The 23,434-nt window shown below is 43.9% G+C and overlaps 1 protein-coding gene across 1 annotated transcript in view; it reads left to right on the forward strand.

The window, feature by feature from the left end:
- Positions 1-1,239: 1,239 nt before the first annotated feature.
- The window catches only part of b4galnt4a (beta-1,4-N-acetyl-galactosaminyl transferase 4a), a 169,375-nt gene continuing 147,180 nt past the window's right edge, over positions 1,240-23,434 (forward strand). Inside the window, exon 1 of the mRNA XM_061721462.1 lies at positions 1,240-2,542. Coding sequence (XP_061577446.1) covers positions 2,401-2,542 — 142 coding nt within the window. The 5' untranslated portion in view covers positions 1,240-2,400. The remainder of the gene's footprint in view (positions 2,543-23,434) is intronic.

The following is a 23,434-nucleotide window of genomic DNA, read 5'->3' on the forward strand; positions in this document are numbered from 1 at the left end:
TCCCATTAATTCCCACAAGGTGGCAGTAAAACGCATATTTTAAGAGTTGCCTCCTCACAGCAGATATTTATGCATTATGAGGTCTAAATTATTTAGTCGGATGTGTAGACATGGTCACAGTATAGGAAATGATTACTATTATTTGCACATATTAGTCTATTTTTGGACGGCAAAAGAAAATATATAAGCGTGTTTTATTATGTTACAATTAGATGCTCTCAGTATAAATAGATCTGCAATGAATGAGCGCTTCTGAGACCGTTTGAAAAATTGGACCCAATCCCACAAACTTTGGATGGACGCATTCAATGTCAAATAAAATTATACGATTTCAAATTCAAGACAGCAATAACAATGTACAAGGCACACAACCAGATGCTCCCACACTGTATCCTGGAGTTGTTCCAGGTGAGGGAAAGCAGGCACAACCTAAGGGGCTATGGCATTTTTGAGCAGAAATGGCCAAGAACAAAAAAAATGTTGCGGTGTATCAGTGTCGAAGGGGTGAAACTGTGGAACCGCCTGGATGAGGAACTAAAAAAAAGTAGCTCAATTTATAAATTTAAAAAAAATTGCAAATCTAAAATAATGGATAAATATACAACACAAATATAAATTATCTTCATATTAAACTGTCTTAATTATGCAACTTTCCTCCTGCAGCTATCCTCAAATCGTGAGTGACCACATTTATTTTCTTCTCTTCTTTGTTTTGTTCGTTCGTTTCGTTTTCTTCTTATTAGTATCTTTTGTTTCTGAAGTCTGCCTTTGTTGAAAAGGATAGGCAAAATAAGCCATGAGGCTTCAGCCTATACCCTTTTGGTCAAAAAAAAAAAAAAAAGGAAATGTGTACATATATATAATATATATATTTATACCTGTGTGTATACTGTACATAGCCTACAGTGTGTATATGCAAACATCTTAAAATGTAAATGACCAAAACAAAATAAACTAAACTAAAAAAAAAAAAAAAAAAGATTGCTCGTCTAGTGAAGCTAGAGGGTCTTGAATTGTGGGTTGAGGATTAGGAAAGTTTGAGGCTGTGAGGAGTTTCTCCAGTCCGCCGGATGACGGATCCTGCTCGCAGCCTACCCGGGGCCGGTGAGGACGGATCAGTCGTCCCGCCTCCTCGGACTTTGCGGGATTGTAATTGGTCACGGCGCCTGCCAATCCCCGTCCGCCCAGGTTAGGTTGCTGCGCACCGTTGAGGATGCTCAGTTGATGGGCGTACAGATATGTGGTCGCTCAGGAGGGGATACTCTTACTCGTTTTCATTGTAGCACAACAAAACCATGTTTTTTTTCTCCTGGTTTTGTCTCCGCTTCAGACCTCCCGCAGATCAGCTGATTCTTTTTTTTCCTCCCACCCCCTTATTCTCTCTCCTTATTTCTTATCCTCATCTCCCGGCGAGGAGCGGCTGCAACGATGCCGCCGCTGCGCTTTAGACTGGTAGATGAGGAGCTAATAACAGAACACCAGCAACAACAACACGAGACAGTGCCATCGCTGCTGGAGCGACACCTCAATGTGGACTAGTTAAATCCTGAGGTCGTCGCATGGCGGATGATGCGCCGAGCGCGCACTTTGAGAGGAACGCACCTGCCGTGAAGACAATCCCTCCACATGGACAGCTGTAACCCCGGACCCGGGGCATCGCCGCCGTGCACGGAGCTCTGATCCATCACGCTGACTCCAACCCACCCCGGATGACGGCGGGATGACAGCTGATGGCCCCTCCTCTCCCTGGACGGGGATAAAAACGCGCTCCATCTGAACCTGGAGTCTCCTGACGGGAACAATAGCGCGCAGCGCAGAGAGAGCGCCGTCTCCCCCATCAGGACCACTTGGCACCAGACACTCCCGCCTTCTTCTAATTTAATTTATGTCCCTTTTTAACGATTAAAGCATCTCCACGAGGAAAGTGCATGTCTCCCTCTTTGATACTTTGAGCTCAATATCCTAATGGCCGGAGGGGATGATCCTTGAGTAGCCGATAAAATAATCAAACAAGGGCTTGAGCCGCCGGGGGGATTTGTTAAGATTATCGCCACAGCGCTATTTTGTCCCACACTTCTGGCTGAATTTGACAGCTTTTTAATCTGCACCGTAGCCCTTTTTTTTTTTTTTTTCCTGGGATGCCTGTTTAACAGCTGCGATATTAACCTGGAAAGGGGAAGGGGAAGGGGAAGGGGGGGAGATGAGCCTGAGACTGGGACCTGGATCCGGCTGTAGTCCGCACCTCCCCTCGCTCTTCAGGAGGCTGCCCGGGATGCGCTCGCCCTGAGCACGGAGGAGAGAAAAAAACAAGCAGGAAAACACAACTCAGCAGCGCCTTTTCCCCCAGCAGAGCCGTTTTTACTCTCTACCGGGCTGCCACCGGAGGATGTTTCAGCAAGGATGCTGCGCTTCCCCGTGAAGAAGATCCGGAAGCAGTTCAAGCTTCTGCTGCTGCTGGTGCTGCTCACATCAGCCGTGTGGTTCACCTACCTGCACATCAACCAGGGCAAGACCATCAAACTACACTTCAACTACGGAAAAGGTAGGTTTCATTGGATAAACCTAATCTTTACATGTCCTGTATGGTTTTACTTCACACCTTTATCATGGGGGGCTATAGAATTAACTTCCATTTAAATCATTTTCATAAACATACCTCAGCAATAATGATCACAAACCACGTCATTATTACAATAAAGTCACTAACAAGTGAAGTGGGCTCTTTTAGGGATATTATAGGTGCACTGAGCTGATACATGAGAGTGGGGAAAAGGAAAGCAAAGTTTTCACAGCCTGTATAAAGCTAAAAGTGCTACAGGGGAAAAAAAGAGCACATTTGTCAGACATCATAGGCTGTGATGATGAGGTCAGTGTTGACACTGCATGCATACAGGTCTCTGTGTCATTTTTTTGTTGCATGGATTCATTGCAAATCCTTCCATGAAACAATTAGACCATAGACGTTCACTTATTATATTTGCATGTGTGATGAGTGGCCTAGGATATTACTGTCAGAAGGGCTAACAAAGAGAAGGTGCATGTCTCATGAATTAACTAGTTTCCTGCCGTAGGCTAAATAAAGAGCCCCGTGGTCCGTGGCTGGGTCGAAAGCCAGGCCGTCGCCTTCAACATTAATAATCAAAGGACTGTTCTCAAACGTGGCCCCAGACGTCTCTGGCATGCGGGTCAGCTTTAAACAAATATTTGGGGCTGAGCAGCACGGGGGAAGTACATTTCCACCTGCTGGCATTTTTACGTGCGATTACCGTGTCCTAACAGAACTCTTGCATTTTCTTCGGGCTGGTTTTGAAGGTGGAAAATGCAGAGAAACTAAGGAATGACTGACTTAAAGTGCTGCATCTAGTAAGGCACCGCTCACCACAGATTTAACTCGGGCTGATGGTGTTCTTGTTTCTCCAGCAGCTGTCAGTGTAAGGTGATACCCAGTGATTACGTTGTCCTTGAAGAGCTTACACCACACACACACACACACACACACACACACACACACACACACACACACACACACACACACACACACACACACACACACACACACACACACGTTCGAAGGATACACAGGGATCACTACATTGTCTCTAATGTCAGCCGTGGGGTTTTTCCTAGTGACAGACTTGATAGAGTTTTGAGACTGGATTGGATAATCTTTAATATTCCCTTTGGGGCTGTTTGCTAGTAAGCACAATCAGCACTCAACCAAATAAGATGTCATCTTTATAAATAATAACAAACACATACAAAAGGCATAATAAAGATGTTTTTATACTTTTTTTATTCTTTCCAATACTGATTCTGATACAGTAAGTGGGCTTTGGTATCTGCCGATGCTGAGTCAGCCTTTTATCTTTTAAAAAAATATCTAATTTAACAATTATTATTTTAAGTTCACATCAAATAATATCTGCTAGAAAAAAGAAGAAAGAGAGAGAGAAAGAAAGAAAGAAAGAAAGAAAGAAAGAAAGAAAGAAAGAAAGAAAGAAAGAAAGAAAGAAAGAAAGAAAGAAAGAAAGAAAGAAAGAAAGAAAGAAAGAAAGAAAGAAAGAAAGAAAGAAAGAAAGAAAGAAAGAAAGAAAGAAAGAAAGAAAGAAAGAAAGAAAGAAAGAAAGAAAGAAAGAGGGAAAGACATATCATGACATTTGAACACATTGGGGTCTTTCGTCTAATAATAATGAGTTCTACAGTCTCCTCTGTCATTGCTCCGGCTTTCCTTGGGGAATTTTTCCCATTTCTGAAAAGCTAACTCCAGAGTACGTCCATCTTTCCCTTTGACATGGTAAGCTCAGGGCTTTTTACCCGATGGCTCCTTAAATGCTGAATAATGTTGTGTTGTTTTCAGCAACGTTCATGCCACCTGTGCTAACCACAGCCTTGCATAAAGAGCACGTCACAGTTTTCCTGGTGGGATCTTCCAGCCTAAAACAATGCCATCTTGCAGGTAAACTGCTAATGCTAGATTGCTAGCTCTACCCAACAACTCACGCCCCACTGCTTCTCCACTTGGAAACTCAAAACAGGAAGTTTTAATGCACTGCTGCATCACTGCTTGTGCTGACCGTTTAAGCAGCAGGGAGAATTGGGAATCTGTTTATAAAACCTACATGGTATCGGAGATGGAAACGTATACTCATTGATACCCTTATTTTCAGCAGAATTAATGAGTATTTCCAATGCTGGTATCGGAGCAACTCCACATGAATCATGATGCAGCTTGCATATCTACAGCTTGTTCAGAAACCCAACAGGCGATTGGTACAAAACACCACAGTTGATAAAAAGACAAGTATCTTGAGTCCGAAGGTGAGCCAAGGGCAGGGAAGTGAGTGCAGATGAGGAGTTAGGGTTTAGCTGCAACTCCGGTTGTTTACTGAAAGAAAAGTAAGAGAGCGTTCTTTCACGAAAGAGCGGCTAAGAGCAAAAAAATCACGGCATCATGGTTATCACATTATTGCAGTTTCAGTTCTAAAATGTGTTATTCATTAACTGACAATAGTATTGAATAATACTCAGAGATTCAGGGTCTGAAGTTTGCTCACCCGGCAGAGAGGGGTTGTGTTTCTCTGCAGGTTAAAGGGATCCCTGCACACTAATGACTTTGATGAGGCATGAATAACATGTAACGCAAAAATGGAATGGCCAATTTCTTTTCAGTGGTTTTGAAATTGTGGCGTTTTCAAATCTTGAAATATGGTGATAATCAGTCTGATTGTAAATACCGTATAGACTGAATTAATGGCAGCGCTGCCATGTTGCATCCCTGTGTGTGGCAGAGGTGCTCATCCCTCCTCTACATGTGCTCACATGTGTTGCACGGCCACTCGGCCCTCCTTTAACTGCTTTGTGCATCCTCTAACTGCTTTGATTTTGCTGGTGCCGCAGCGCCGTGGCTGATTTGGCGAGTGTGATAGCCCCATCCTCTGAAGGCACAAACACAGCTGCATGCTGATATTTTCCCGTATTTTAACGTTTCCTCTAATAGCCTGTTTTTGTGACTCGTCGGGACAAGACAGCGGAAGCCGTTACGCTGCACTGCGCTGGCCTGTGTTTCTAATTGACTATCTTCCATTTAGCAGCCATCTGAGCAGGTCAACTCACTTAACCTTTTATGAATAACATGTCGCCGCTTGGAAGAAGGACTTCTAAGTGAGATGTAACTATTACTGAAGATAGGCCTACGTGAAGTGGGTAAAATATTCTCATCAGGCTCCAAGTTTTTTCAGCAACAGGAATCTTTGTTGCTTCTTAGCACTAATGCGGTGTGGTTAGAAATCACATTAATTTTTTAACTGGTGTGAGCCTTTCTTCATTCCGAAATGAGTGTTTGTCAAATGTCCTTGCTCCAATTTTAGAAGAAATTAGATTTATTCCAGTTGAAATTTCTCATCGAGCATGCACACATATCAAGCTGCTCGCTCCTCATCCACCTCGATAAGCTCTTGCTAGCTTATGACCTGCAGATCTATGAGAAATATAAACATTTAGGCACATGCGGCTGCTGCCCAACTAGTTTTCAAGACCATGTGTGTTTGATAATTGCAATCGTGTAAGGAGAATGCATCCAAATAAATACAGAAATGGCAAAAATATGGGTATCCAGTGTTGAAATTGGATAGGAGAGACTGGAATTTGGGTGCAGCAGTGGAAATCAAAAGGCTTTTGGATTTCTTTCCTGGCAAGTGACATATTCCTTATTGTGAATAAACTGTTTGATTCATGTCAGTTCAAATACTTGTGGAAAGATGCTGGCAGATGCTCATTTCTCATGCTGTGATTGGTAGGCAAAGAAATCCGTCACACACAAGTACCATCAAACCATTTTGGTTCAGATTTGTCATCGTCCCGAGCGCCAGGCCGGCCACAGCTGTGCTGTAAAGGGGCCATCCTTTTTTCTGATGCGATGTTATTCAGTACTGGATGGAGCGGGGTGATAAACTCGTGATGGAGTAGTGATGGGTACATCACCTTTATATGATTTTGTAGCAGGTAGAGTAGATGTTGGGAGAAAAGCATCTCATCTCAGGCAGATGACACATGTGATGAGTAACCTGTTAAGTGAGGATTTCAAACCTTGATGACTGGGTCAAACAGCCCCCCCCCCCCCCCCGCTATCTTTTGAAGCTTTAGTAATTCCCCATGATGTATAGCGTCTTTATTTAAAGATGGTAAATATTTTTTCCTCAAATCACTGAGGAAAGGAAGTAGGACATTTTTCTTTATTAGCATCATTGTAATTCTGGGGCTAAGGGAACACTAAGGGAGTGTTATTTAGGCCATTGATTTACATTTTCCTAAATGCCAAGGAGGCTGTTGCACCTATGATGATGCAGGGAGCCAAAAATATGTAATTAAACAGTTTTCAAATTACACTCTGGTCAGACGGGCTTTATTTAATCAGAATTTCAATGAAGAAGTGCTTTGGCAGGCGGCGTTCCGGTGCATATTAGATGAGAGCCACATTTATGTGGCCACCAAGTTGTACAGCAGACCCCCTGTTTCCCGGCATCAACAGGTCCACTGAGGAGGAGGTGGAGGAGGCTGGCCTCTTCATACAAGCTTCTATTGATTAACTATGATTACACACGTGTAGGCACGCACATGTGCATGCACTTAACTGCCCCCACACTACCAAACAAATGCCTGTGTGTGTGGAACATGGTGCATGATAGCTTCCTATCATCGCCACTTTGAAGGGATAAGAGGGAAGTCGGAGGGAGGAAGTCTCAGGGGCCTCGACAGATTGGATGCTCGGTTGCCCATGGAGACAACATATGGGAGAGGAGCACGTATTGGTTTGAGCTTATTTAATCAAACCAGTGTGTTCATATGTTTTGTTAAAGCACAAAATGTATTGAATTTATACCCAGAATATAAAGACAAAACAGTCTTTAATGTAAAACGTTAATATTTTATGATTGAAAGGCATCACTAGGCACTCACATTTAACACCTGGATGTAGTTTGTTTGGTAGCAAGTTGGACTGGCCTGCTGTTGTTTCTCAGCAGCCAAGCCCCGAGGCGGCTTGCTGTCATAGTAACCAATGCCCTGCAATGTCACTCTTCTTAATTTTAGCTGTTGTGGATCTCACGTTTGATCGGCTTTACCTCCGGCAGAATCAGTCTTCCAGCAAAACGGGAAGAGGCACCACCTCAGCGTGTGTAGGAGCTTAGAGATATGCACGGCACATTTTCATGTTATAATTTATTCATGCAACAGCGAATATGGTCAATGAGCTTCTCAGATTTGTGACTAATGCATCTTCCCATTTCCTGCTTTCACTTTTGATACGTGCTCATGGAAGAGGAAATTGCTGAACAATTAAAGCCTCATAGGTTCTCTGAAACACGGTTTCTGAGGGAGTCATGTGTTACATCGTAGGTGTTTTCCTGTCAAAGTTAGATTTAGTGGTGCTTAATGAGGGTGCAAACTGCACGTCTGCGTCCGCAGCGTGGTCGGGGGATTTTAAAGGGGGGATTTACGAGTACACAGCTGGGTTGAGGGTGGCTTTTAGATTTTACTTCCATTTAGATCTTCTTGGTCTTTATGTCACTGTGGAAGAGTGCTGATAATCGGATTAAAAAATGAAAGAAATTGAGCCTTTTTCATCAGAATAAATTCAGAAATGAGGATTGTAGCCAAACTAATGTTATCATTTATATTCTTTAGAGCCATACCGTTAGACTGGCTTGAAAAATATTGCAGGTGCCTAAAAAGAAACCATTTCCATTTTCCAAGGTATTGCTCCGGAGACCTGGATGTTTACTGTCATGAAATTGGATTTTATAATCTGCACATCTGTTTTTGCTACCATGGAAAAATAATTAAATATACCAATACCTATTTTAAAATAAAAGTATTTTCATGTGGAGCCCAAAAAACATTCATTTCAATGTTCTTTTTTTTTTTCTATGAAAGTGTGCACATGTAGCAGTCAGTTTATTGTTAGGTTGTGTCTTTGGAGCTGCCGTGGAAACCATCATGGGTTCAGCCATGAATCTGCCCTACAGCTTATCTGACCGGTGCAGTAAATCTCTCCTTTAATTCCACAGCGAGGATGAACAATGTCCCCCACCACAAGTCACACAGCATCCTGAGTGTTTTCAGACTGCCGAAGCAACCGCCCGGTGGAGGTGGAGACAACAGATGGATTAAGAGAGGGAAATGATACTTCCCGTTCTATTTATGCGCATGGGTTTATGTTATGCTGTGCTTGTCGTCAGCTTTGTGCAGCGACTCCTTCTCATGCAGTATACATGAGTAAACTTGTTCCTTTGGTGATGTAGCGTTTTATGTTTCCTGCCTCATGACAGAGCGACTGCTTTGTGCTACTGGACATAATTTAAAACAGCTCTAAAACATTTCACACTCAGCATGTGTTACATTCACATGCCTGCTGTGCATTTCGTGACTCAAATGAAGGAGAGGGCGGACTGGAGGGTCGGTGAAAAAGCACTGGAAAATCACAAGTCCGGAGTGTGTTAACCCCCGGGTTAATGAAATTTATGTTGGCTTGCCTAAGGAGCCACCATCAAGGCACCAACTCTGCCCCATGCAGATGAGAGCTCTGGCCCGGTGCCACAGCTTTGCCGCTGGAGATTTGTCTGTTTATGTGAGAGTATAAGCGAGGGAAATTGAGATTTTTTTTTTTTTTTATGCAAAAGAGAGTACTTGTGTATGTGAAATTCCCAAATGTGCTTTCAGCCTGTGTCTGGAAGTGCACACCTTCCCGGTCTCGCTGCCGTCTGCACTTTGGGCCCAGTGTTTAGCTGAGCAGAAGAGGAAGCAGCTGAATGATGGCACTGTCTGCCCCCTGGCACGCTCGCTGTGAACATTTGGGGAGGAGCGAGGGGGGCAGAAGAAGGACACCCTTCTAATGCAACAGGTGGGACGTACAGCAGGATGCATCAGGAGGGGATGTGGCGGTGACTCGTGATTACCCCGGGCTCGTCAATAAGTAAAACACACAGACGGTGCAATCTGTTCGCATTGTACAAAGAACCGCGCATGCATCACATGAAGTTAAATGTGGAAAGCCGTCTGGGTGCAGCTACCGCAGGATCTCTAATAATGCGGCAATCAAATTGTTAAACAATACCATTGAGATTTAATTAAGGCCAATTTCCTCAGCAGAGAGTCATAAAACCCCTCCGAGTTTGGACAATTTACCAGGACACTGCTGTGAGACTCAAACGGGGGGAGTTCAAATTAGATAGCAGAGAGAATGAGTTGTTGGTTTTACGACCCTCCCCCCCAAAACAAAAAAAAAAACAAAACAGAGAGAAGAGCAGAAACCAAAGAGACAAAAGTCAGGTGGAAATATTGACTGGAGACGTTCGTGATCCCTTTCATGATCGGATTTGTCAGTTTCCTTGCACCCGGGCTCAGTTTCCCCCTTTAACTCCCCTCCTCCTGCGGTGGGATTTTCTTTCATCGGGTTTCTATGCAGCGCTGGGCTGTATCAGCTCTGGTGTTGCCTTACAGTAAGTGATCCAGACCTTGTGGGATTTCAATCAATCATCAAAGAATGTGTCTGCCTGTTCCCGGCTGCATAGAAAGAGTTTTCTGTTGTTAAAGGAAAAGGTCACCCCTTCCCAAGGCTTGCCACAAAGACAGAGAAAGGATCAGAGGAGAGGGATGGATAAACCTCAGAGACAGAGGGGACTGGTTGCATTGTAATGACCTGTTTTTTTTATTTCCTCGGGAAAAAGTTGAGGAGAGTCTTGATGTTAAGACTGACTGAAACCTGCCTGTTTCCCTTTTTTCATACTTATTCCCTCTCGTCCCTATTTTCTTGAAAAAAAACTACTGTCCAACTCATTCTCACTAGTCTTCTACTAATGAATATTTACACATTTGTGGAAGTGTAGGAGGAATAAGAATTCATCTAATTTATCAACGCTCACTGAGCGCAGTGAAAAGCAGAGTTTAAGCTTTTGGTGTCATTTTGCATTTAAGAGCTTTTCCAACTTGTCTAGCTCCCTTTAAGAGAAAATATGATACTTATTTTTGTGTATAAAATTATAAAAGCTAAAAAATATGATATTAAGAATGAATGTGTGTCCTGTTGCTACACTGGTCCGGTAGTTATCCCCGCTGGCAGCATCCAAATACGAGCTGAATGCTGTACTTTCCAGTTTGACTTGTTTTATCTGGTAGCAGTTTTCATTCTTTATTCTCTTTACACCACACTGTCTCTATCTTTGTTTTTTCTTTTCCCTCCTGCGTGAAGCGTTGGGGTATCGCAGGAGACAAGAAAGCAAGCACATCAGAGAGGACAAGGGCTGCACTTTGTCATTCTTTTGTCTTGCGTCTCACAGGCCTGCTCGCCGGACTGATTACCATGCGAGTGGCTTTGCGAGGGAGCGCGGCTTCGCTCTCTGAGGGCTGTCAAACACCGTTCCCCTTTTTTTTCTGTTGTGGATGATCATGAGGAAAGTTACTCAAGAGAAAAAGGAAAGTTCCCAGTTTACTCTGGAGCTCTGTTTGTGTTTACGTAACTGTGTATACTTTGAGTGGAGTCCTGGCTGAGGGGAATAAATTCTTAACGCCTTGTCACTGATTTAATTTTATAGTATCTACTGTATCATGCACACTTTCTGTTTTTTTTTCTTTAAACATTGACTCATGTAATCTGTTATTGGTATGAAACAAGTGAATACTTTCTGAAACTCATTTTTTACAAGCAACCTTTAATTTGTAGGATCTTAGTTTGCAGCAGTTGGTAGCGGCTGCAAGTAGGTTATATGCAGAGAATCACATTGGGTGTTTTTTCTGATTGTTGACACACACCCACATTAAGTCTCCTCCGGCTCCATTACAATGTTCACGCCCATCCCCATCCCTAAAAACACAGCGCGCTTCTCAGGTTTACCAAAATGCCTTTGGTTTTCTCACAGTAGCCACGTTGTGCACCGATTCTGCTGGAGCCAGGGGTGTTTTAACTTAACTATCTTAATGCAAACTTTACATACACACTTTTAATAAAGTTATTATGTGGCTATGAATATGATTAGAGGAAAATGGCTGAATTCACTTTACACACACTTTAATGTGCAATAAACCTGCTTGGTTGACTGGGAGTTTGGGATAAAGTGGCAGGATGGCAGGCAACACTTTTTTTTTTGTAATCTAACACACATAGCTTACACATTCCCAGCGACCACTGTCTGTCATCCTCTTCTTGTTTTTTTCCTTTTCGTGTGCAGGCACAGAGGGATATGTTCGCTCCATTTTTTCAAATTGTGAATCACTATTGCCTCATATTGATGCTGGCTAGTAAGGGGCCCCATTAGGGAGATTCCTGACTGTCATTGCAGTGTCTATGGGGGTTTCAAGTTGTGTCGCTGAGATGGAGCGACATCAGCCGTCCGTCGGGGCCCCCTACTATCAACTAGCCAGTGACAGCTTGGAAAGGGTCCCGTGCATTTCTGATGCGTTAAAGCAATTCCATTATTTTGTTGTTGACGTCAGCCATCTCTCGGGGCCCCCCTTCAGCTCGGGGCCCTAGGCAATTGCCTGGGTTGCCTGCCCCGTTGCGGGGCCTCTGGCTGCAGCCAAGGGCATTCAAGATAAAACAGCAGCTTGTCCCCGAATGTTGCCATAGGTCCCATACGATGCAGCAGTGTGAGTAAGGCGCATACATGAATACATAATGTGTCTGAGATCAAAATAATCCACATGATTTAAATTCAAAGTTCGGTTAGCATTATTATTTTGGGTTAAAGAAGCCAAAAGTGTTTGAGTCTGGTAAATTCTGGCACCAGGAAAGTCTGGACTTGTCAGAGTACTGTACATCACCTTTTTCCCTCAAGTTCCCCAGCAAAGTGAATGCTGTTCTGAAGTTAAAGATAAGTGGTTTTCTTTCAACAGCTATGCTAAGTTGGGTTTGTAGGGGCTTTGTCAGAATTGTATATTGGTCGTGCAGTGAAGAGCGCAGTATGTACCCTCTCCCCATATGCTTATTTGGATGACGGAAAATAAGATGGATCCCTACAAGACTAAACAACAGTTTAGTCCCAATACTTTGGGTTCTCTTCACATTCTGAATGTGAAAATGTCAATATTAGATGTTGCTGTAAAGTTTGTTGTTGGTTTTCTTTGATTACATTTGACCAAAAATTAGGAAGCTGCATTTCTTTTCTGTTGTGAAAATGTTCCTATTGTTTTGTTTGTTTGCTTGATGCTATAATAATTTCACTCTTCTGAGGCAGGAGCATCTTTTCCATGACCACGGGATGCATCTTCGACATGGTTGTTTTGGCAATGTGTGCCTGCCTCAGTTATTTATTTAGTGCAAACTGATGCAGCTGGAACATTTTAATCACTGGAGTACTTTCCAAACAGGAGGCTCTCGCGTATTTGTTTAAGTCCAGGTGGTCGCTTTCTTTTGGCTAAATATTGTATTTTGAGGTCCAACGTTTTCCCCTTCAACTATATTCTCAAAGAGGATTGTGCCAAAAATGGTATGAAGCTGTTTTAAAATACAAATAAGAATTAAGGCAGGAAAAAGATCAGAAACAAAATGCACGACTGTAAATCCTGCATCAGAAATGGATATTTGGATCTTTTCAGTCTCATGAAGCTTTGATTTATTTGCTCTACTCTTGAGCTGTCCTCAACGTCGCAGATGGAAATTTGTTGACTGCTCACTGGCCAAATTTTCACCATAGCACACGGACAACATTTTTAAACAGTATCGTCAGACAGCACGATATCATCACGCCTTCCTCCATCGACTCCTCTGTATGTTTATCTCTCATTCACCCTCTGTTTTTATCTCTTTTTATTCCCACTTCTCAGTCTATTCTTTCCCATATTAAAATGGACATTTGTCCAACTGGTTCATTTTATACAAGTCGTCACATCTAGAATTGAGATGTTGGACAAATGCAAGCTTTTCATCTTCCTCAGAGTGATTCAACTCCATTATCTCTGTCAAATACTCGATGCTACCACTACCTGTCCCATGAGTGGAAAATGAGGTTTTACTTGGTTTGGGAGGATTGGACCGACTGTGAGCTGGAGGCTGTACTCAGTTGGTCTAACACCTTTCCCTCGATCATGCTGCGGAGAGGGCAGAAAGAAAGCCATGTGTAAATTGATTTGATTACTGGCCGAGGTTTTTTTGAAGTGCTGCGTGGGGCTCATGAACTGAATCTCTGTATAAATACAACATACTTGCACGTGCTCACTAATTTAAACCAGATTGCGTGTGTTTTGTAGCATGAGTCGGTACGCCGCTCATATTGGCCCAGAGATCAGGTTCTACGACACTGTGCTTGAAAGAATTATGCAGTCAGCTCAGTAAAACAGAAGGCTAAATCCTGAACTCTCTTCTCATTTAACAATAAAAAATAAATGTTTAAAAATGAGGCGTCATATGAAAGGACAGTAGAGGCAACACAGTAAAACGACTTCATCACAAACATTAAAAGCGCATCATGTGGAACATTGTTTGTTGCTACACAAAATGTGGTGGAATACTTAAAGGTATTGTGACATCATTTTTAACATGCTTTTAACACTATTAAAAGTCTTGGCCAACATCCCTCAAATGTGTCTAAAAGAGTGTAACAAGAAAAACTTCAATCTAGTACTCTTTTCCTGGCTTTGTATTACAGTGTTTTTTTGCGCCGTGAAAAATGCTTCCTTTCCCCCCTTTCCTGTCAATCATTGCTCCGCTCCTCCTCCAAACCTCCTCCTCCTCCAGCCATACGCTCACAGCGGCGTCGGAGCGACAGGCGAAGCATGCACGGAAAAGCAGGAGGGCGAACCACAGCAAACAATCATAAAAATAAAGGCATGTAAATAAAGTGTCCCCTTATCTTAAGTCCAGTCAGTGGCCGCGGGTCTTCTTAGCAGTTTTCCTCCGGTGATTAGAACAAAAGAGGCTCTAAACTGCTCCGTGTTAAGCCTCATTTATGGTTCCGCGTTAAATCGACGCAGAGCCTACGCCGTAGGGTTCAGCGTATGGTGCGCGTCGCCGCGTAACCTACGCCGTAGTCTCTGCGTCGGTGTAACGCGGAACCATAAATCAGCCTTTATGGTGCACTGGAGAGGAGAGGAGGCAGGGAGCTGGGTGGAGGGGGCGGTGACTTAGCGGGCCGTTACGTAACGGCCCGCCACCAAACCACATGCGCCGTTTTTGCATAGTTATGCGGAAAATCCCAGAAAGCACACAATACACTGAATGTTAAAAGTTCGTTGTTTTTTGGGTGTAATTGATGTCAAGACACCCAACAAAACACAAAAAATCAAGAAAAATTTGTTTTTCATGTCACAATCCCTTTAAAGGGGACCTACCGTATTTTCGCGACCATTCGGCGCACCGTGTGGAAAGGCGCACCCTCATTTTTGTGTGTCATTTTTAGATTTAAAACATACATATGGCGCACCGACCCAAAAGGCGCAGTCTACAGAGCAGAGCTGCACACACGCGTGCCGCAAAACACGCCGGCCGGAAAACACACACACCCGCTGCAGAACGCACACACAAGCACACAAGCGCTTATTTAAAAAATAGAGCGGGAGCAAAACCTCTGTTTCTGCATTAAAGAGCTCCGCTAATTCAGCTGCGCCAGTCCGAATTTCCTCGGTGTCAGTCACTTTCTGCACAACAGTAAATAAACTTTTCATACCCCGTTGTGCGGATCCTGCACCGCGCAGAGCCCGTCTCTCCCCAGCGGGGTGGAGCAGCGCGCGTCACAGCGGCTTTAACCGGGAATGTGACCTGTTCGGACCGGCTGGGACCGAGGCCACCCACCTGTATGGGAGCAGGGGCTCCCGGGGAAAGACCAGCGGCATTTTGGCCGGATCTGCCCCGGGGATGGTGCGCCCTGGCCCGGCAAACCCGCGGCGGGAGCCTGGCGGCTCCTGAGCGTCCCGCGTCCCGGGTCCCGCGTCCCGCGTCCGGGGTCCCGCGTCCCGCGTCCCGGGTCCCGCTCCGCGCTGGACCCGCTCCGCGCTGGACCCGCTCCGCGCTGGACCGGGTCCGCTCCCCGCTCCGCTCCCTCGCGCTGGACCCGCTCACACACGCGCTGTCGGGGAGCCGGTACCGGGGTTTGTATCCGACAGGAGCTCCAGTCCGAATTTCCAGACCTGTCTCAGCCACCTGATCATCATCATCCCTTCATCCAGCCCCCCCTTTCCATTCGTCCTTATAATGACTCCGGCTGGAAACGTCTTATGCAAAGTTTTTCTTTTAAAAATCCCCATAGGTTTCTGTCCATCAGCTGCGCCCGGCCAGCACCACATAAACCAGTAAGTGTGTGTCACGCCGCGAATACACACCCGCGCATGTCGGGATCCGGTACCGGGTTTGTAACCGACAGATTTGGCTGCAAATTTCGGAGGGGGAAGCTGATCAGACCTGAGACAGACCCCAGAAATCTCTGCTCTTAAAGCGGCCGGGAACCAGGTCGATCGGACCGCTTTGGGAACCAGGAAGTCGGCTGCAGCAGCGACCATCACCGCGCTGCTGCAGCCGCTGCTTTAACCGGGGAAAGTCACCGGTTCCGACATGCAAAACACATGCGCGCTGCAGAACAAGTGTGCTTATTTAAATAGAGCGGGAGCAAAACTTAGTTTGATTATATTTTATTTCACTTTACACATCAAGCAAATCCTTAAAAGTTTTCATCTTCTGTTTCGCATTAAACAGCTCAGTGGATGGTCTCATTCAGCTTCACCCGCCCCCTTCTCCCTTTACCGTTCTCATGGCCGGCCTTACATTACCGTAATTCAGGTAATAGACACGGCGCACCGTTTCTTAAGGCGCCCGGCACATTTAAAAAAAAAAAAAAAAAAAAAAAGTTGCGCCTTATGGTCGCGAAAATACGGTACTATGGCATCTAATACCTATTTTAAACAGGCCTTGCATGTCTTAAAAACAAGCTTTTGATTGTTTTTGCTAAATAAATGAGAAATTCAGTATCTAAGCCATGTCTTTATCTTCCTCGTTTCTAACCTCCTTCTCTATGCTGGATTCTGAGTGAGCGGGGAGGCTATGATAATGAGGCACTGTGCTGATTGGCTGCCTGACGCGATGACGTGATACACCGCTACGGAAAAATGGCGGAAGCTCCGGCCCGGCGGAGTTAGTTGTGGCCGCGGTTTCACTCATCGCTCCTGTCGTGACGTCACGATGGGAGCAGCATCTGAACGGCTCGTAGAAGTCACATGACACTGGACGGCTCATCCGGGCGGCTGTACAGACACTGCCGAATCTGGTTGCTTTCCTCCTTTTCTGAGTTGGCAGGCTGATGGGAGACCACTTTATATATGTTAAAGCGGGAAAAAGCGTGTTTTTCATAATGGGTCCCCTTTAAATTGCAAAAGTTGGGAAAGATGGCAGGGCACTCTTGCTATCGTGTCAATACAGAACATCACCTTAAAATCAGAATAAGTCTTTAAAATGACAGAAATATCGTCTTTTTTTGTTAAAAGGAAGAGGAAGTTGACATAACTATTTGTTCATGCAAATGTCACAGTTACGGGATTTGAGTAGGCCATTCACATGAAAATCACTAACCCACCTGAACCTCCTGTGGGTCATTACGGGTCTGTGTCAACTGTACTTTGGTGGCTGAACATCATGTGCATGGGTGCACACAAGCCGGTACTCGAGGGCTGGCCTACTGCATGTTTTAGATGTTTCTCTGTCTTCAACACACCTGATTCTAACCACTGGTCGTCATCAACATGTCATCAAGTTTACACAACTCTGTTGTGTAACACAGCCTTGTCTATCAGGGTTGAGTTGAGGCAGGGAAACATCTAAAACGTGCAGTAGACTGGCCCTGGAGTACCGGCTTGTGTGCACCCCTGATCATGTGAGATGGTGGCTTTGGTCTTTTGTTTTGTTGTGATGCAACGCGTGTGTTTGCTATAAGTGACACTAAGTTCACGGACTTAATTTTATCCTTTTAAAGTAGTCAACAAATGTGAAGCACTTTCATGAACCGGCCATGATGATATTATCTTCAGTCTTCAAGGGGATTTTTTTGTTCTGCTTTTATATCTCTGCATCTCGTGCAGAGATATAAAAAACGAAGCGTGACTAACTCATTTGGTCCCCCCCCCCCACCACACTGTGAACTGCAGCGTTCCACGTTAGCTGTTATTCCGGATTTGAAATCAGCCACTTCACAGCTGCATTTGCAGGAGCAGGTCTCCACTGTTGCTTTATTCCACATCTCCATCGCGGCTCCCTCGATAGATTCATGCCTAATCACAGAGACAACAGTACGTGTCCATTCAAGGCCCCAATTTGAATCTATTTCAAGTGCCAAATTGGTTAGTTTCTACACAGACGGCCTGCCAATTTTGTTCTACAACAAATGTTCATAGTTGTAGCAGTTTGTCACAAATGCACATAAGTCTTTATCAGGCTAGTTTTCTTTGTTAAAATCTACTGCTGACAGTGTGTGGTGGGTACAGACGATTTCAGAAAGCATTCTTAGCAGCAGCACTGAAGGCATGCTTCAAAAGTGATAAAACTGATTTTCTAGTAAAGTGTGGTGCTTCTTATCACATTTAAACATTTGCAGTATCACAGCTCCATCCATCTCTTACACTTCCCCTCTCAATTTGCTTCTCCTTCTTGCTTATCATCGAAGAAACGCTGATGAGATTGCCTCCTTTTGCTAATCTGCTTGCAGCCCACACATTTGCAGGATTAGATGCACGCTCTCAGATAGACGTATAGAGGACGGATGCATGAATGATTGAAGTTTTTCTACGAGTGCCCTTAATGTTAGCTGATTCCCTGCATTAAAGAATCCTCGAGTGATCTCTGCTGTTTACCTCATACAAATAGTGTCATCATAGGTGCGGGCGGATTCAGCTTATCTCCTTGATCAGACCGAAACGCATTCATTCAGTTTCTACATGAAGGGCTCATTCATGTACATATCTGGGTTAAGTGATTGGATTTTTTTTAAACAGTGTTTACCTTATAAAATTGCACATTGCATCTTTGATTTTATCTTCAAGTGTCCTTGCTCTTATATTCCCTATTACTGCTGTTAAGTTTTGTGCATTGTTTATTGCACTCATGCGCGAAAGAGGCAAAAGGAGGTAATCTAAGCCACTGATACGTGCCGCGTTAAGGGGGCTTGATGCATTATGTATGGATGCAGCGGTCTGAAAAAGACATGTGGTCCAATAATGATCTTGCAGGTCCCAATTAGTCTTCGTACAAATGTTGGACTGCATTGGCTAAATTGATGGAAAAAAATAAGCAACTGGAGCCAGTGGAGGGATTATGGGGCTTGTATGATTTTTTTTTTTTTACCAGATACAGTGGTACATGACATGCGGGAATTTGAGTTCACTTTGCAAACATTTGGTTATATTCTGTGAGACCTTGTAACTCATTTCTAGCAAATGAATACTATGACTTAGGAATGATTCAGGGGGTTTGCTTGGAGCAAACCCAAGCAAGGAGGTGGAAGTAAGCTTTGATTTAAGTGAAGAGGTGTAGCTGACACCTTTACTGGGTCCCGCTACTTTGTTTTAAGAGGCGGTTTTGCTGAATTCCCAATGAAAGGAAAGTTTACCACAAATTTGGACAGCGTGGAGTTTGAAAAGATGGATTTCCTTGGGATTGTGATCCTCAAATCCTGGAAATCCAGCTGTTTTCTAAAGTAAAACTCACTGGAAAGGACAGTTGAATTCCTAGGCTTAATCCTGAAGCTTTTTCTCTAAGACATAGTGTGATTATGAAAACCATTTTATGTAATAGACATTTCTGTTGAATAACTTATAAGCTATGGTTTAAATATAGTCTGCGAACACATCCGTACCCTATTTGCATACTGATTGTTGTATTTATATGCTGATATTTATTTCCTGTCCTGTTCATTTATGTGCTTCATAAAAGGGTCCATACCTCAGTTTTCACTGGTTTCTGTTGATAGTCCAGTTAATATGAGAAGTGAATCATTAAAAGCTATAAAACATCGGACAAGTATGCTGACTGTCACCAAGATGACGAGCATTAAACTATTTTCAGTCTCAAGCAATCATATCTGCTTTATGAAGAGATGTGATTGAACGGGCACAATCGTATCCGTGCTGTTTTGTTAGCTCTGCGTTTGGACGATATTTCACCCACCTCTTTCTTTGTAAGAATTTTTTTTTCTTCTGCATATGAGAAACTTAAGCCTCTTAAAAGTCCTCCTCCCCACTTGTAATAGTTTTTTCCCCCTTAGGAGCTTTCTTCATGGCTTAGAAGCTCGGTGAATAAATAATCTTTTCCAGGATCTAGTCTAAACCTAAAGGGGAAGTTTTCAGAAATTGTCACGTTTTGTGTAATTTTCACTTTTTATAACTAAGACTAACTCTGTACCAGAAATCATTGTGAATATGGTCCCAGATCTCTTTCGTGTGCTAGTGTCGATGCCTGCGTGTGGCCAGGGCATACCATTTGGATCATATTGATTTAACTTCAGCAAATACTATGGATGATACAACATGATCAGCCGGCTCATCGTGGATTCCCCGAGGATGCACCAGTCAGCTTGAATTTACCGTACTTTGTTCCAGCAAAATCACTAACTTCTAACCGTGCCTTCAGACCCCGTCTTGCACATGCTGCCGCTGTTGACGCCCTGGGACATCAGTGGGGGTTTTTATGCTTCTTTCAGTCAGTTTAGCTGAGGTCTGCGGGTCTCTTTCTGTTTACCGCATTCTTCTTTTCTGCTCCCAGGGTTGGATCTCTCTGCATGTGTTGTCCTTCCATTATCACAATGTGCCAAGACAGGCAGCTCATCCTCTGACACTCCCACCCCCTCACCCTTCACCTCTCACTATGTGTGCTGCAGAAAGGAAAGGAAAGCTGCCTGCGTGGGATGGCGTTCCTGGAGAATGCAGAACCGGTGGTTCCGCTGCAGGCTGCCGTCCCTTTGCATTGGATTATGTTCTTGCCGCTGCTGCCGCTGCTGCACTCAGATCCCCTGCTCCATCCGTTCCCTTCATCCAAGCTCTTTGCTCATTCATATGCTATGAGGGATCTCTGTTTTGATGCCTTGATTCTTTTCCTTCCGGGGTTGTGGGAGTCTGCACCTGTGGAGCACAGCACAACACACACGCACATTTGTGAGTGGAATTTGCTTGCATGCGCCCTATTTTAGCTGTAGGGAACCTGACTCTGGAAGCATTCACATTTGCCCGTTCATTTCCAGCTGCGAGGAAAATAGGTGCAGGAGCTGTGGAGGCACCATGACAAATTGTGGAAAGCGAGTATCATCAGACTCCAGCTGCCAGGAGAGACTCACTTCTATAGAAGCTTAATGGGGACTGTGCATAATTTAAAAACCTATGGACCTGTTCAGCAACATCACGTTGAAGGTTCATTGCATTTCAATGAGAATACGGTAGTTTCTTTGCCATAATGCAGAACTTTGTATGTGTTTTAACTGTTAATATGGCAATGCACAGAGCATTGTCAGAGAAAGCCCTGAAACCTGCTGAACACACAAAAAAAAGGTTAGTTAATTGCAGTTTAGTGAAAGTAAGTGTCTTGTGGTTATATATTAAATTGGATCCGTAGGTTTTGAGTGCCGCCGCACACTCCAGGCTTTATGTAAATGACAAGTACCTTAAGCACATATCAGCTCTCCGCCGCTGATTTTTCCTGTCAGCAGGTTGACTCACACGACACGCACACTCACTACTGTACAACAATGGCAGCACTGCCCCATTCTACAGATAAATGAAGCGGCCGTTAGATTCGTAGTCAAGCTTAAAGTGGCTCATATTACTCTGCTCCGTGTCCACGATCCCACAAGTGCCTTTCCGTTGTTTGGACTTGACTGAGCATTTCTGGACGTCTGGCTTCACAGCCCCCTTCCTGTTAGCTCATGACGAGCTTGTAACCCTCACCAGCTTCAGCACTTAATTCAGGTCGGGGCAGAGTGCAACCTTTTCCCACTGAGATTTAAATATCCCATCCATAATCCAAATTATTGAATAAGACGTAGCTCTATTACCGTAAAGACATCTCCCCAGGGAGTGGGAAATTGAAGCAAAATAGATTTTCCAGGATTCTGAGATGAAACAATCGTTCAACTCATGGAAAAAGAGTGAAACTGTAAACATAAACCAGGCACATTAGAAGTCAAACTATTAGTTGCATCTTGATGGACCCGTAGAATCAGCCAAATGGTGATTAAGGAGGTGCATGGCTCTGCAGGAACATGCAAACATGTTCCTCTGGGTTCCTTGTCAGGCCCTGTGTTAGAGAAAGAACAGAACGGCAGCCGCACTTTGCTGTTTTCTGTTCGAGGAATTATGACTCGCACCTCCGGAGCTATAAAAGCAAACAGGAATCCAGGGCAGAAAGTCGATCGTCTAGTTGAAAGTTTAATTCACTTCATGTATATTTGAGAACTTCCACTCATTAAAGGGAAACATGTCAGCCCGTCAGCCTGTTATGCTTGTGGTCCCTAGGAATTACTGCGGAGATTTTTTTTCTTCCTTTTCACCCTGTTTCTCATTGTCTTATTTCTTGTAATAATTGAATTCATTAAGTGACATTTTTTTCATCAACTTGAAAGGAGGGGGATTTTCTCTGCCGTGCAGCACTGAATTATTTTTTGATATTGACAAAAATTAATCATATTGCCAATACCTGAGGGATGGGAAGCAAATAGAGCAGATCGGTATTAGAGACAGAAATCCTGTGCAACATTACACGTGGGTGACCAAATAAAAAGAAGTACTTCCACTGAGGAGTTGTAGAAATCCTGCTCTGCTACCAGCAGACATCTAACAGCAACATCTGAACCACACAAGAGGGGATATTTAAGACTTCGAAGGAGATTTCCAGAGACTTGTAGAGGAGTGCCAAACATATTCAGATGAAAATTGATGGTCCAATAACTTTTTGTCACTGATCTGTAAGAGTGATGGTTGTAGAGGATCTACTGTCCACTCACATTCTGACCTATACAAACGGACTAGGACCTGCCTGTGACCGATCAGACAATCAGAGCTTGTGTCTGTTAGCCCTGCCGTTCTTCCAGACCCCTCACCGCCATGGGAACCAGAGTAGTCTCTGCCTGTAGTCCAAACTCTTTAATATGACAGTGAGAGCTGGATCTTGGTGTACTACCTCACCTGTAGTCAGTGTGAAGCATAAATGTGGATGTAAACCTGAGATGTCTGTCAAACCATCCCAGAAATATTCAGCTTTTGCTTTCTTAGCTTCCCCACCAGGGCAGACTTTCTTTACCATCACTCTAGTATATCTTCAGGGTTTTTCACCTGATATCACTTTTGTCAGAAACAGTGGACATATGAAACGGAAAGTCTTGGTTAGACTGTGATTGTGGATGACAACTGTCTCTTTGGTGACACTGGTAACATCTTCATCCCCGCAGCAGATGTCCTCCTGTGTGATTTTCTTGTCATGCTGTGTTGCTTGACCAGTTATTTGTGAGAAAGTAGAGGTTCAACCCACGACACACCCCAGCCGGCCCAAGGTTAATCTCTTGTTCGTGTCCTTTTTGACAGTTTGACAGTGTGTTGGGGCTATAAAATTTGAAATCAGTTTCTTTCTATATATCCAGTCACCAGTGCTTGTAGTCATTGGGCAGTGGGCACACATTTTGAAGAAGTGATTTGCAATATTTTTTCGTAAAAATTGCTCAATGCATACATTAACATGCCTCTTCTTGTGTCCTGTGGAACTCTGTTTTTTAAATGAGAAAGTTTGCTGCTGTGGTTTGGCTTTAAATTTGAATGTGCTCATTGGGGGGTTTCACTGATTGGGGTGTCGCAGGCTTCAGGGCCTGACAGAGTCCTCTAGTCTGAATGGAAGCTCATATGCAATGAGGTGGAAACTTTCCTCTTATACACACAAGGACATATTGGTAATCCTATACTTCTAAGATACTATAATTAAAAGTTGTATTTC

Source organism: Cololabis saira, chromosome 5, assembly GCF_033807715.1.
Source record: "Cololabis saira isolate AMF1-May2022 chromosome 5, fColSai1.1, whole genome shotgun sequence".
In the NCBI taxonomy this organism is placed as follows: Eukaryota; Metazoa; Chordata; class Actinopteri; order Beloniformes; family Belonidae; genus Cololabis; species Cololabis saira.